This window comes from Odocoileus virginianus, chromosome 4, assembly GCF_023699985.2.
Source record: "Odocoileus virginianus isolate 20LAN1187 ecotype Illinois chromosome 4, Ovbor_1.2, whole genome shotgun sequence".
Taxonomy (NCBI): Eukaryota; Metazoa; Chordata; class Mammalia; order Artiodactyla; family Cervidae; genus Odocoileus; species Odocoileus virginianus.
The window spans coordinates 13779067-13795143 of record NC_069677.1 but is presented as its reverse complement, the minus strand read 5'-3'; the positions used below and the strand labels follow the sequence as shown (position 1 = coordinate 13795143).

Genomic DNA, 16077 nt, shown 5'->3' with positions numbered 1-16077 from the left:
GAGTGAAACAGATCACCAGCCCAGGTTGGGTGCATGAGACAAGTGCTCGGGCCTGGTGCACTGGGAAGACCCAGAGGGATTGGGTGGAGAGGGAGGTGGGAGGGGGGATCGGGATGGGGAATACATGTAAATCCATGGCTAATTCATTTCAATGTATGACAAAAACCACTGCAATGATGTAAAGTAATTAGCCTCCAACTAATAAAAATTTAAAATAAATAAATAAATAAATAAAAAATAAAAAGATCCTTAGAATGAAAAAATAAATAAATAAATAAATGAGGTGTCTAGATCAGTTACATTTAATATGACTGCTACAGCTGGGTTTAAACTCATCATCCTTTTGTTTTCTGATGGTCTCTATTCTATGTTTTCACTTCCTTCTTCTTCTTTTGAATTAACTATATATTTTTTTATAATTAGCATTTGTCTGCTTTTTTTTTAAGCTATAATTTTCTATATACCATAAAGTTCTCCTACCTAAACTGTACAATTTACTGGGTTTTAGTAGATTTACAGAATTGTGCAACCATCACCACAACATAGCTTTGTAACACCTTCATCATCCCCAAGAAAAACCTGTACACATTAGTAATTACTTCCAGTTGCTCCCTTTGCCTCTGTCTCAGTTCTAAACAGCCACTAATCTATTCCTTACCTCCGAAGATTTGCCTATTCTGGCTGTTTCTCATACAACATGTGGTCTTTTGCAAATGACTCTTTTCACTTTACCTTTTGAGGTTCATTCATGTGAAAGAATGTATCAGTGCTTCATTTCTTAAAAATTCAATTATCATTTTTAAAAATTTAGATAAGAAAAAACATTCACCATTTCCAATGATTTTCATTTCTTTATGCAGATGCACATTTCCATTGGGCATCATTTTCCTTCTGCCTGAAGGATTAGGTTTAACATTTCTTACAGTGTAGGTGTGCTAGTGATAACTTCAGCTTTTATACATTTAAAAGTTTTCTTTCCCTTTCTGTTTTAGAAGGTATTTCCACAGGATACACAATTTAAGCTGACAATTTTTTTCTTCTTTCAGTAGTTTATAGATACTGCTCCTTTTCTTCTAGCTGCATTGTTGCTTACATAAAGTCTGTTGTAATTTTTTCCTCTATGTGTCTTTTCTTTCTGACAGGTTTTTATTTTTTTGGTTTATAACAATCAGCATTTTTTAAAAACTAGACTTTTCTAGAGAAGTTAGATTTTCTACCACTGATTTTAAACAATGATCATGTGCCTCTGTGTAGTTTTCATCATATTTCCTGTGTTCATTCAGAATTCACTGACCTTCTTGAATCTGTGGATTTATAGTTTCCATTAACTTTGGGGAAGGGGGAATCAGCCATTTTTTAAAGTTTTTTAAAAAAGAATTTTTACTGGAGGAGAGCCGATTTACAGTGTTGCGTCAGTTTCAGGTGTACACCAAAATGAATCTCCACTCCCTTTTTAGATTCTTTTCCCATATAGGTCATTACAGGGTACTGAGTAGAGTTCCCTGTGCTATACAATAGATCTTTAAGTTCTTGGTTTGTTGTTTTTTTTTAATGTCTCCCCTTTCCCTCCTTTGGAGACTTCAGTTATCAGTCTGCCTGAAACTGTCCCATGGATATTCACTTTTGTTTCAGTCTTTTTCTCTAAATTTTATTTTGGATGGTTTCTGTTGCTACAGTTTTCAAATACACTAATCTTATTCTGTGATGTCTAGTCTGTTGTTAGTTTTGTCCAGTGTATTTTCCAACCCTAAAATTTTGATTTGTTCTTTTTTCTCTCTCCCTTTGCTTCTTAATATGCTGAATCTTTCATTTAGGTTCTTCAACATATAGGATACAATTACTTAATATTTAAATGTCCATGTCTACTAATTCTATCACCTATGTCATTTTAGATTCATTTCAATTGATGGATTGTACTAATTATGGGTCTTTGCATACCTCAAAAATGTCAACTAGATAACAGACATTGACCTTTTTTCCATAGATGTAGGTATTTTTGTATTCCTATAAATATTTGTGCACTTTGTTCTGGGACATAGATAGGTGATTCTTAGCTATCTACACATACAGGAGAGAGTTTATAAACAATTGATCCTTTTAGGTATTATTTTAATCAGTGAGCTGATTCTACCTAGAAACAGTCTTCTTCAGATCTAGGAAATTTTTTCTATTATTTGGTCATTTTCTTCTATCTGTCATTGTTAGTTAGATCAGTGAATTTTGGTCTGATCTTGTAACTGTTATCTTTTCTCTCTTATTTTCCATCTTTGAACTTTTAACAAACTGGGAAATTTTTCTTGACTATCTTCTAATCCTTTGCCTATTGCTCTTTTCTGTTTATGTTGGCAATCCTAACTGCTGATATTCTAAGAATTACTTCTCATTGTTCTCTGACCATTTTTTACCTGAGAATACTCTTCCCATTTCAGGGATGTACTTTCTCTCTTTGAAGATTATATAGTTTGTGTGTGTGTAGGCTGGGTTTTTTCCCTGGCTGTTTCTTCTACATTCCTATTTTATCCCCTGATGTTTTGGACTCTTACGTTAGGGTTTTTTATAGCTTTAAAAACTGTCCTCTTCTAAGCAAAACACAGTGGCAGAAGGAACCTCCTGAGGCCTAAGGAAAGAAGATAAAGATATGGGCCTATCATGACTCATTAGATGTCAGAGAACGGGGTTAAGATAGCTACTGATCCTTTGCTGTTACTTGCACAGAAAGTATTTAAAAAGTTAACTGGGAGATAAGTAAGCATTTTTATTAAAGATGGGTGTGGAGTATCCAAAATATTTTCCCCAGGACATTCTGTTTATCCAGAGAAAAATCTTTCAGTCTCTGTCTGAGGGTTTTGACTCAAAGTACAAATGCTCTAAAAGCAGGGCAGAAGAGTTCCAGTATGTTACCTTTCTCGAATCTGCTTTTTTCATTCTATACCTCTTTCTGACTCCTCTGACAATAAGGAGTCTCTCAGATTTAATTCTCCTCAAATAAATGTATACATCATTTTGTTTTCTGTTCTCCCAGAGAATGGAGTTCATGACTGTGGAACAAAGGAGGGGCCCTGAGGACCTTCAAAACATCCTATATGTTGGTTGGTCAAAAAGTTCCTTTGGTTTTTTTAAAGTAAGACACATTTTTCACTTTCACCAAGAACTTTATTGAACAGTGTATTCAAAAAATTCACCATTTTGTTCTACTACTTTCTGCTATTTTTCAGGCAACTTCATTTCATCTTCCCAAAACTTTTTATCTTTTTGAGCAAAGAACTGATCCAGGTACCTTTTTCAATCTTCCAGGGAACTGAAACTCTTTTCAGTTAAGAGAATTTTGCAAAGACTGAAATAAATGGGACATCTGAAGGTGCAATGAGTGGTGAATACAGAGGATGAAACAGAACTTCCTGGCCAAGCTTCAACAGTTTTTGTCTGTTCATCAAAGAAACATGAAATTTTGTGTTTCCCAGATGGAAGATTATGCGTTTTCTGTTGACTAAGTCTGGACATTTTTCATCAAGTGCTGCTTTCAATTGATCTAATTGGGAGCAGTATTTGTTGGATTTTTTAATTTGGTTTTCCAGAAGGAGTTCATAATAGAAGACTCCCTTCTAACCCCACCATATACACAACATCACCTTCTTTGAATGAAGACCAACCTCTGGTGTGGCTGGTGGTGGCTCATTTTGCTTGCCCCACAATCTTCCATTTCACACTCTTGTACAATATCCACTTTCACAATTTGTTTTAAAAATTAAATGCTTTCATTATGTTTTAAGTAGGTAATTACATGCAGAAATATGGTAAAGAAGTTTCTTTTCGCTTAACTTATGTGGACCCCAAACATCAAAGCAGGTAACATAGCCAAGCTGGTGCAAATGATTTTCAATACCTGATTTGGATATTTTGAATATGTTGGCTATCTCCCACAAGATGCAATGTTGACTATTCTCAATTAATGTCTCAATTTGATCACTAAAAACATCACCTGGTCTATAGGACCATGGATGATCGTCCAGGAAGAAATCTCTAGGATGAAGCTTCGCAAACCACTTTTGACATGTTTGATGAGTCACAGTACCTTCTCCATATACTACACAAATCTCATTTTTGCATTTCAGTTGCATTTTTACCTTTCTTTAATAATAAAGCATAATATGCCAAAAATGTTGCTTCTTTCTTCCATTTTCAATATTAAAATGGCTACATAAAAATTCACCAATTTTGATAAGGTTTTTTAAATTTTTTTTAATAATTTATTTATTTACTTGTTTATTTTTGGCCGAACTGGGTCTTTGTTGCTGTGTGTAGGCTTCTCACTGTGTTGGCGTCTCTTGTGGGGGAGCACAGGCTCTAGGTGTGCAGACTTCAGTCGCCGTGGCTCGCAGGCTCTAGAGCGCTGGCTCAGTAGTTGTGGCACACAGGCTTAGTCACCCTGAGGCATGTGAAATCTTCCTGGACCAGGGATGGAACCTGTGTCCCCTGCATTGGCAGGGAAACTCTTAACCACTGGACTGCCAGACAAGCTCTTGAAAAGATTTTTTAAATGCATGCTGATATGACAGCTGTCACAATACAATCTAACAAAACTGTCTCAAATCAAGTTAGAGATCACTAAGCACTGGTAAAGCTATTGTACAGAAAAAAACAAACTAACCCAATAGATATCAGCCAACCCAATAGATATTCAACTAATTCTCCCCTTTTCACCCTATGTATTACACAAACCCCCACTCCCCCCCACACTACTGTGTACCTCTAAATCCTGAGCCTCTGAGATTTTTACAAAGGAAACTGGTTCACTTCTTATAAACATCCCCTTCCGCAAACGCTTAGGATTGATGTCTTCCTCTGAGGACAGAGTCAGTTAGTTAGCGCTTAGTCAGTGAGTGCTTCCCCACTTCACTCTTCCAAACGTGTATTAAATCTCTTGTATACTACTGTCTCCTCTCTCATTCTCTTTGCCCTTGTGATAGAAAAAATAGTTCTTCTTTTTACTATCATTTTAGTCGTGTCTGGGGAGGGACAGTAAACAGACGCATGTGGTCAATCTGCCATGTTTTACCAGAAGATTCTTCTAATAGGCTATGGTAGGAGGACAGGACATATTGGTTGTGAAAAGGACCAGAGGGAAATGCAACTGTTAAGTCTAATATAAACTATACTACCTTTACTGAAACGCACAGTTAACATGGCTCATAATCAACTCCTCACTTTCCACTAGGCAGTGAATAATCTCAGGTCATGCTCTCTACTTTTTCAGTTATGTCCTTTGACTTCTAACCTGGTATCCTGCATACAGGAGGAAATTATTTATTAATCAACTATAAACTAAGAGTTGACTTACTCAGCCATTAAAAAGAATTCATTTGAATCAGTTCTAATGAGATGGATGAAACTGGAGCCCATTATACAGAGTGAAGTAAGCCAGAAAGATAAACACCAATACAGTACACTAACACATATATATGGAATTTTAAAAGATGGTAACGATAACCCTATATGCAAAACAGAAAAAGAGACACAGATGTACAGAACAGAATTTTAGACCCTGTGGGAGAAGGCGAGGGTGGGATGTTCTGAGAGAATAGCATTGAAACAAGTATATTATCAATGGTGAAAGAGATCACCAGCCCAGGTTGGATGCATGAGACAAGTGCTCAGGGCTGGTACACTGGGAAGACCCAGAGGGATCGGGTGGAGAGGGAGGTGGGAGGGGGGATCGGGATGGAGAACACATGTAAATCCATGGCCTATTCATGTCAATGTATGGCAAAACCACTACAATATTGTAAAGTAATTAGCCTCCAACTAATAAAAATAAATGGAAAAAAATGAAATTTTAATAAAAAATAAAAATAAATCTTTTGTTATATAGCTCCCAAAAAAAAAAAGTTATCTAAAACAAAAAGATACTGAAGCATGTATTAAATCAAACAATATGCTGAAAGGTTATTTCTTCCTTTTTTTTTTTTTTTTGAAAGGTTATTTCTATGTAAACAGAATCACTGTTTTATAACTCTGGAATCCAAGATCTAAAGGACCAACAACAAGAAAACCCACAATCATCTATATACAGGATATCCATCCAGCAACTGGGTCACTTGATGGGAAGTAATGGGCCAGGGAAAGAAACTTCTTTTAATGAAACTGCACAACTTATTAGTGTACTGGAGAAAAACAGATTCTCAGAGCTATTTTTCAACTTCATGAGACAGTAAAACAAGCAGGCAAGCAGCAACCTTCAGCTAAGAGGTAGGAACCCGAGTGATGTGCTGCACAAAAGGATCCTAAGTATGCCACTACCACATCCTAAGAGGCAACACCTTATAGGCTACATTTGAGCTACAGTCTAAAACTAAAAAATCCTCCATTTCTTTAAAAGGAAGACTTTTCTATTTAACAGAAACAGTGATTACCCCTTTGTTCTTTTGATCCAGAACAGCTTCAAACTGGTGACCTAACTTGTTCCATCAAGTAGAAGAGTGTCCTCTAGGAAACAGGCAGAGGCATATGGACTACTATTACTAATCTCAGAATTACATTTTTAGACCAGAAAGAATATTTACAGTTCTAAGCCTCTCACTAGAGGTGAAAAAAAAAAAAAAACAAAAAAACAAAAAAAACACAAAATCAACTAGAGGTAAAAGTGCATATAGGTTGAATAATTAGACATGAAAACTGCTTTAGTTTATAAACACACATACCACTCAACACTAGCTAACTGAATAGAGTTTTTAAAGATAAGCAAAGACGATGCTTACTGCCATTTTCATTATCAAAACTACTCAACTTGTTAAGCCCATTTCTCACCTGGACTACTGCAAAATCCTCCTAACTAGTCTCCAACTTCAGTCTTAGACCTCCAACAAAATCTATTTTCTAGACGCTACTAGTCTTGCCTATGTAAGACAGAAATGTGACCAGATCTTTCTCCTGTTTAAAATTCTGTAATGGTTCCCCAGGAAACAAGGTAAAATGTGAGCTCTGTAGCATGGAATATAAGGCCCTTTATGACCTGCTCCCTGCTTACCTCTTTAGCCTCTTCTGCTATCTGAGTTTCCAACCTACATCATGCTATTATCTTCTCTGCTTTCAAATCACATTTGCCTGTATTCAGCTCCACAAATGTGCTATGATCTCCCCTGTACCTGGGCCACTGAAATGCTTTTCTAAGCATAAGACACAGTTTTTAATTACCCAAATTCTCCTATTTTCACTTACTTATCCTTTAGTTATCAGCTGTAACATCACTTCTTTAGGAAGCCTTCCCAGAAATGACATTTTATTCTATCCCAATTATCACTTTCCACAGTTTGTAATTGTATGTTGTAGTTTTTTATGAGTGCCATCATGGCAGGGACACCATCTGCCTTGTTTATCAAGAAGTCTCTGCTAACTCAGAGTGCATAAGATACAAAATTAGCAGGGATGTGAAAAAAAGATTTATTCAGTCAAGTTGCTATATAAAAGGTATAATTTATAATTTTCTTTATTTTTGCAGTGACACTGATTAAAACCAATAATGAATAACTGAAGATACTCTAGAGTCTTTTTTAAATAAAAATATTACCTGTTTGTTTAGTAAGGACAACAATAAGGGATGGAAATATGAGTAAAATAAAATTAGTATCTCTAGATCAGGCTTTATATTAGAGCTGGCAAAGATCTTAAGGTCACTGTAATTTTTTAAAATAAAAACAGTCTTTTTCCCTTTTATCCTTCTGTTTCAATATGATAGACCAAGCATATATTGTAGCTCTCCCCTCCTACACCATGTTCATCATGGAACAAAATCTGCAAGGAATGCCCAAAGATGAAAAGCAATTAGCATAAAACTAGAGAAACAAACAGCAGTTTAGGTTGCAGGCAGGAGAATGCAAGTGCAGATAGATTTCTGTATTCACACAAGCATGAAAGTGCACACACATCTACATTCCTAATTCTCATTCCAATCCCTCAAGGCCCTGCCAGAGGTGTTAGCTTCCTGGGAGGCTGAGTTGGAAAGGGAGAAGAGCCCCAAGAGTAGGAGGAATCAAAGAGCACCCTACCCCCCAAACATTTCCTCTTTTTTTTCTCTCAGTCTAACTGAAACTTACGCACTCCTAAATATCTCCCTGTAAATGGGCTACATACCAGGGACTCTAGATGTTCTACTCTCAACTACAAAGTTGAAAGCAATTCTCACCAACTTGCTTTACAAATTCAAGGCAATTCCAATCCAAGCATCAACAGGTTTTTTTTTTTTTAAGTACATGATAAGCAAAGTGTAAAATTTATACAGAAGAGTCAAAAGATCCTGAAGAACCACCTGGTACCAGATTTGCTCTATAAGGTATTAAGAATTATAAACTGTAACGATTAAGGCAATATGGCATTAGTGTAAGTACAGACAAATGAGTCAATTCAATAAACAGAAGAAAACACAGAAACAGATCCTGTCATGGAAAGCTGACAGATAATGGTTAATATTGCAGGTCAGTGTGGAAATGATAAAAATTTCAATAAATGATCTGGGACACTGGGTTAAAAAAAAATAAAGTGAAAATAGATCTCCCTTTACAGGTACACAAAAATCTAGGTAGTTCAAAGGTTTAAACTGTAAAACTTTTAGAAAAACCTAAGAAAATATCACTTCTAGTATGGCAAAAATTTCTTAAAACACAAAGTTTAAAAATGAATTGATCGATTTAACTACACCAAAATTAATAATCTATATTCATCGTAAGATACCACTGAAAGGATGAAAAGGCAGTTTGCAACCTGGAAAACTATATTTAGTAACACACAGTTGATGAAAGGTTAGTATACAGACTATAATGAATGTTTAACAGAAACAATAGAAATCTGGACTAAAAGGTATGTCACAGAAAACACAAATGAGTAGTAAATTAACATATGAAAGACAATTTCCTAAGTCATCAGGGAAATCCAGATTAAAACCACAATGAGATACCACTGCACACCTCCCAAAATGGCAAAAATTAAATCCCGTAATACAAGAATCTGCAAGGATGTTCAACAATGGAACATATGTGTTCTGTGAGTGAGAAAGAACATTAAAAAAAAACCAAAACTTTAGAAAATAATCTGTTAAACATAATTAAGTCAAACACAGGAACACATATCCTTTAACCTAGCAATTTTACTTCTAAGTATTGAATACATACCTCAGCTTAGTTCAGTTCAGTTGCCCATGGACTGCAGCAAACCAGGCCTCCCTGTCCATCACCAACTCCCGGAGTTTACTCAAACTCATGTCCATTGAGTCAGATATACCTCAGAGCCACCTTTAAATCTTTGGCCAGGACCCACACCAATACATTTTACATCCTGACTCAATGAACACACAACTGAAAAGTTTCATGCAACTTTTGTAATAACTCCATTTATACTCCATTTCACTTAGTGTCATTCACTATATATATTTCATAACCCACTATTGCAGTGGGTTGCACATTAGAAATATGAGGTATTAAAAAAGTTAAAAGCAAAACCAAAACTGATGTTCAGGTGAACTCATGAAGACTGCTTCAATGGTTTTTGATGAAATGCTCTGTTGCATTTATGTAAATGTATGTTCAATTTGCTCACAAGCCCTACCACGCTACCATTTACCCAAAATGCTGGACTGTCCACACTCTCTCGTTCATTCTGTACTCTTCCTCTTTCCAAGGCTGTCCCCAAGTACCTTTTAACCTATTGTGAGCATTCTCCTACCCCAATTTTGAATTCTGCTTTCCACAGGCAAGTAATTTCCACTCTCTGAGCAATTACTTGTGGTACTAACCTCCATACATTTTTTTTCTAACCTCTTTAATTATAAATACTGTGTTTACACTGCCTCTTCTCATGCTTCCTTTTTGGTTCATTTCCCAATTTCCCTGTTTAACTTTCACTTCACTCAGTCTAAGCATGTACATATTTCATTCTCAAACATGCCAAATATACATGCTACCACTTTTGCTAAATTAATTTTAAAAACACGCTTTCAATGAGGCTTTTCAGTTACAAACACCCATGAAATCAGAGGAAATTTAGAGATATACATTAAAATGAAGTTTTTCAACTGTCCAATGATTATATCCTGCCTGCATATCTAAATTCTTAGAGAATTCTTAGATTCTCTAAATTCTTAGAGACTTGATTCCATATTAACTATATCACCTCATTCAAATTTTCACTGATTATGTATTTTCAATTCAAATTAAATATATTTATTATTATATACAAAGCACTGTTTTACCTCTCCATGTAAACTTACACATACAAGTGGAAAAATATCTTTATGTCCACTTTACTAGCTGCCAGTGTCATACATGCCATGCTCAGTATAATAATTTCTAATCTTTATTCTAAAATCCATTACCAGTTCATAATCCCCTGCATGCATGCTAAGTCGCTTCAGTTGTGTCCAACTCTGTGTGACCCCATGGACTGCAGCCTGCCAAGCTCCTCCGTCCATGGGATTCTCCAGGCAAGAATGCTACAGTAGGTTGCCGTGCCCTTATCCAGGGGATCTTCATGACCCAAGGATCAAACCCATGTCTCTTACGTCTCCTGCATTGGCCAGTGGGTTCTTTACCACCTGGGAAGCCACCCTTTACCACCTAGCATCACCTGGGAAGCCCCCCTCTCCAAATTCTAAAATCCATAAAGCTCTGAAAACCAAAAGCTATTTCCTTAGTTTGACACCAAAACAAATTTAGTGAATTTAACTTATGTAGACAATTTACGGCCTTTATCCTATTTTGCATGACTAGACCAGTGGTTCTCAACTGGAGACAAGTTTGCCCCATAGGGGAATCTGGCAATGTTTGGAGAAATTTTCAGTTTTTACTACTGGGTAGGAGGTGCTACTTCTAACATCTAACACATGAAAGTTAGGAATGGTGCTTAACATTCTACAGTGCACGAGGCAGACCCCTGCAACAAAGCATGATTTTGCTCCCAAATGTCAACCTTACTGAGGAAGAGAAACAATGGACTAAATTCTTGTTTATGGAAGATACATTAGTATGTTGATTACTGAGTGTTGCCTCAGAAGAATCTGAGGGTGTTATAGAATACATGATAAAAAGACATTATCGGTACTACTCAAAACTCAGAAAAACTTTAATTCCAAACCAAAGCTAACGCCTGAGATTGCAGACAGGAGACTATAGACTCTATACTTCCATTCTTCTATTAAGTCTTTCTCAAATATCATGATTTGCATTAAAGCTGGGGAGACATGAACTATGGTACAAGTCTTAGAAAATGAAGAGGAGATCAGAAATTCACTGGACCTAACAAGCAGGGTGAGCAACAACTTTTGTTTTATTCTTTTCTATTACAGTTTAAAACAAACTAGTCTTTCTTTCTTTTTTTGAGTGCACAGCGCAGCTTGCAGAATCTCAGTTCCCCAACCATGTGAACTTGGCCCTCAGCAGTGAAAGTGCACAGTCTTAACCACTGGACCTCCAGGGAAGTCCCAAACTAGCCTTCCTAATGGTGCCCATTTACTTCCATCAATTGTATGTTTATCATTTGCACCATAAAAGACATCAGCTTATTATACTTAATTAAAGAAACATCAAAACCAAAACACAGTAAGGAGACTCTTGAAACCACAGTAGCTATTTACCTTTCTCCGTGCTTGAAAATATAGAGATGATTTTATTCCTGGGCTTTTTCTCCTCTGGAACGGAAGGCAAAGGTTTCAAACTGTGATTGGCTGATAGAGGGTCTTTGCCTCCAGTGCTAAAAATGGTACTGCTCATTCGCACTGGGGGTGCCGGAGGCTTGTCTTCCAGTTCTCCGTTATCAGACATGATTCAGAATTATGATATGGCCTGAAACAGACAGGCAAAAAATACAGTTAACAACAAGGTAAAAAATAGAACAGACAAGCACAAGACAGTAATAATCCCCTCCTCAGTTTCAAATTTAAAAAAGTTATTCATTTAAAGGTGTAAAACAAGAGATGAAATTGGCTGCAATCAGGCAAATCTCCCGTAACAAAGTTGGTAAACAGGGAGCTAAGAGAATCTTTGAAAAGTCATATCCTGTTAAAAAGTGGACTAAGATAATTTTTGGAAAGCATGATGACACTGACATAGCAGAGAATACCAACTGAATAGTAAGGGCTAAGTGTTCCAATGAACAGACAGATAACATGGAGTCTTAAAAAAAAAGATTCCAAGAAGACTATGTCCTGACCAGGCAATAATAGGATATATGTCTCTGACAGGTTCACTTCCAGAGCAGACAGAATGCTTGCTATTAATTAATAAATACCAACCAATAGCCTCCAAATCTGATTCATGTTCACTAGCCTTGTGATTACAATTTAACCCCCATACAGACTTTGGTAAAGCACCAGAACATGCCACTGGTACAGTATGTCGTTTCTATGAAAATTTGTGAACATCTAACCACATACGTTAGGCCTCTGCAAGTCAGGAAATACTGACAAAAGTAAATCCAGAGTTTGGCCAAACCCCAAGGTTCTGTCATCCTATGATGCCCTGTCCAGTCCGTCCAGTTATTCTCCTTATCCACATGGCTAATAAAGTGGAAATGTCAACTTTGTTTACATATACTTATACACATCTATTTTATGTTTTTTTTAAAAAGTAGATTAATTACACACATTTAAGGTCAGCAGTAAAAGAGAGGGGATGCCTAACTTATGAGTTCTGATACCAAACTGTAGAGCTAAGAAATAATACAATATCCTCCTAAATAAGATTTTAATTGGCAATTAGATCCTAATTTGAAAATAACACTACTTGATACATGTAAGCCAACAAAACTTTGTATATATACAATGAGAAGAATGCAACTGGTTTTAGATAAAATTAAAAATAATTTAAAAAAAATTTTATTTAGTCTAAAATGCTAGTAGGTGAAGAAAAGTAGATATAATTTGAGAAGAATTGAGGGATGAAGAATTATACCTAATTCCACTTCAAATTTTACAGCTTTTGTTTTCCTTGACAGGAGTAGGTCAAAGCACTACTGTATAATTTATATGTCATGTAACAGTTATTTTTCAGCCTACAAAAGAGAAAGAAGGTAAAAGGGGAAAATAAACATTTCTGGAGGTAACCAGCTGGAGAAAGGAGAAAGACTGGCTGAAGTGAAATTCAGCTACTGGTGATCAGAGAAATGAGGGTGCTTGCTATCTAAGAAGGCAGTGAAGATAACATACAGTCAGATGATTCTTCCGAACCAAACTAGTCACATCCTGTGGATTACTTGATGAACTGATAAACCAAGACAGATGTTCAGCTTTGACGTGACCAAACATTAAGACAAAACAGGTTAATCCTAGAGCAGCTCATTTTTTTTGCCTTTTTATACAAAAAAAGGCAGAGTGTTGAAGAATTGATGTTTTCGAACTGTGGTGCTGGAAAAGACTCTTACAAATCCCTTGGAAAGCAAGGAGATCAAACTAGCCAATCTTTTTTTTTCTTTTTAATTAATTTATTTAATTGGAGGCTAATTACTTTACAACATTGTAGTGGCTTTTGCCATACACTGACATGAATCAGCCACAGGTGCACATGTGTTCCCCATCCTGAACCCCCCTCCCCGCTCCCTCCCCATCCCATGCCCTAGGGTCATCCCAGTGCACCAGCCCTGAGCACCCTGTCTCATGCATCGAACCTGGAACAGCAATCCACTTCACATATGATAATATACACGTTTCAATGCTACTCTCTCAAATCATGCCACCCTCGCCTTCTCCCACAGATTCCAAAAGACTGTTCTTTACATCTCTGTCTCTTTTGCTGTCTCGCATATAGGGTCATCATTATCATCTTTCTAAATTCCATATATATGCGTTAGTATACTGTATAGGTCAAACCAGCCAATCTTAAAGGAAATCAACCCCAAATATTCATTGGAAGTACTGATGCTGAAGCTGATGCTCCAATACTTTGGCCACCTGATGCAAACAGGTGACTCACTGGGAAAGACCCTGATGTTGGGAAAGATTGAGGGTAGGAGAAGGGGACTACAGAGGATGAGATGGCTGGATGGCATCACCAACTCAATGCACATGAACTTGGGCAAACTCCGAGAGATGGTGAGGGACAGGGAAGCCTGGCATGCTGTGGTCTATGGGGTGGTGAAGAATCGGAAATAACTTGGCGACTGAACAACAAGCTCGCTTTTATCTTAATCACTAGTTACAACATGGAAACTGCACACTGAGATTGTGATTACACTGTGAATTGCTCCTGCTTACACAAGTTAAATTTAAAACTCAGGATAATATAACAAAACTCCAAAATCCAGCTGCATGCATTTATAGAAGAAAATGCACCAAAACATTAACAGTGGCCATCTGTGATTAAGAAGTAGTTTTCAAACTTGATTATCATCATCATCAAAGTGAAGTCGCTCAGTCATGTCTGACTCTTTGTGACCCCGTGGACTGTAGCCTACCAGGCTCCTCCTATGGGATTTTCCAGGCAAGAGTACTGGAGTGGGTTGCCATTTCCTTCTCCAGAGGATCTTCCCTACCCAGGGATCGAACCCAGGTCCCTCATACTGTAGGCAGACGCTTTACCGTCTGACCCACCAGGGAAGTGTTATAATCATCATAGCTGTGGTTAAAAAAGGATCAGTATAAAACTGAGCACAATAATTACTAACTGTAAACTGACTACAACTTCTATCCTTAAGACTGGCTCATAAATGGAACATGACTAAAAACTGACAGTGCACCTTCAGCTGCATGCTGTCTGGTATTACGGTTATGAGCATAAGTGTGGAATCAGATTGGTTTGGTTGGAATCCTAGTTCTACCGTTCACTTAAGCATGTGACCTTAGGTCTAAGCTGTGCTTCAGAGTTTCTTGGAGAAACGGCTGGTTCTAGGCCTAGACAGGGAAAATATTATACAAGATGAGTCTACTGTATCTTATACTATCAAAAGATAAGGAAGTACTTATAAAGGATGAGGGCATGTCAAAGGGGCATAAGAAAGAGTTTCCCGAATACTAGAATACTGGAATGTTTGGTGCAATAAAATCTATAAGCTAATATGAGATTATAATCCAAAGTATAAAATCAATATACATCATTCATATAGACACAAAAACCTGAATACATAAATAAGATGGGGGAGGGGCAAATCTCCCTTACAAAAGAATTCCAAGTAACATATATATAGATACATTCCTTTCTAGGAGTTAGAACTTAACCTCCTGCTCCACCTAAGTGCAGGCCTGACTTAGTGACTCATTTCCAAAGAATAGAGTGTGGAAAGGAGAAAATAACACAGCAGAAAAATGTGGCATTAACCATGGGATCAAGGTTAAGATCACCAGTGATAACTCACAAGGACATCACTCATCTCCTGAGCTAATGTGATGGGGAGCACAATTCACCTCTGGTATTCTCCCCAAACCCGTAACTTCAGTCTAATCATGGGGGGGAAAAATCAGATAAACACAAATTAAAAGATACACTACAAAATTCCTAATCAATACTTCTCAAAACTGTCAAGGACATGAAAAAACAGACAGAGAAACTATCCTAGAACAGAGGAATCTAAGGAGACACGACACTGTGGTATCTTGGAATCAAAAAAAAAAAAGACATTAGTGAAAAAACTGGTGAAGTTCAAGTAAAATCATGAATTTACTTAATAATGTATCAGTGTTGGCATCTTTGCTTTGAAATACATTTTACATCTATGCAACATTAATATGAAGATGAGTGGTAGTTATACAGGAAATTTACTATCTTTGTAATCTCTCTGTAAATCAAAAATTATTCCAGAATAAGAACTCTATTAAAAAAGGAGTATAAGTTCCTCAAAAAGTCAAATATAGACTAACCTACCATATGACCTAGCAATTCCACTTTCAGTATGTATGCCTGCAAGAACTGAAAACATATGTTTGCACAAAAATGTGCATGTGAATGTTCACAGCAGTATTAATTGTAAAAGCCAAAAGAGGAAAGAAAAACAAAATATTAACAGATGAACAGAAAGACAAAATGTGTCTTACCTATATTACAAACAAAGGAATACTGTTTGGCCACAAAAAGGAATCAAGTACTGACACATGTTATGTGTGCTGTG

At 36.7% G+C, this 16077-nt stretch overlaps 1 protein-coding gene across 1 annotated transcript in view; it reads right to left on the bottom strand.

The window, feature by feature from the left end:
• PAK2 (p21 (RAC1) activated kinase 2) overlaps positions 1-16077 on the bottom strand; it is an 84046-nt gene that overhangs the window by 31146 nt on the left and 36823 nt on the right. The window contains exon 2 of the mRNA XM_020887899.2: positions 11618-11825. Within this exon, the coding sequence (XP_020743558.1) occupies positions 11618-11804 (187 nt within the window). The 5' untranslated portion in view covers positions 11805-11825. The remainder of the gene's footprint in view (positions 1-11617; positions 11826-16077) is intronic.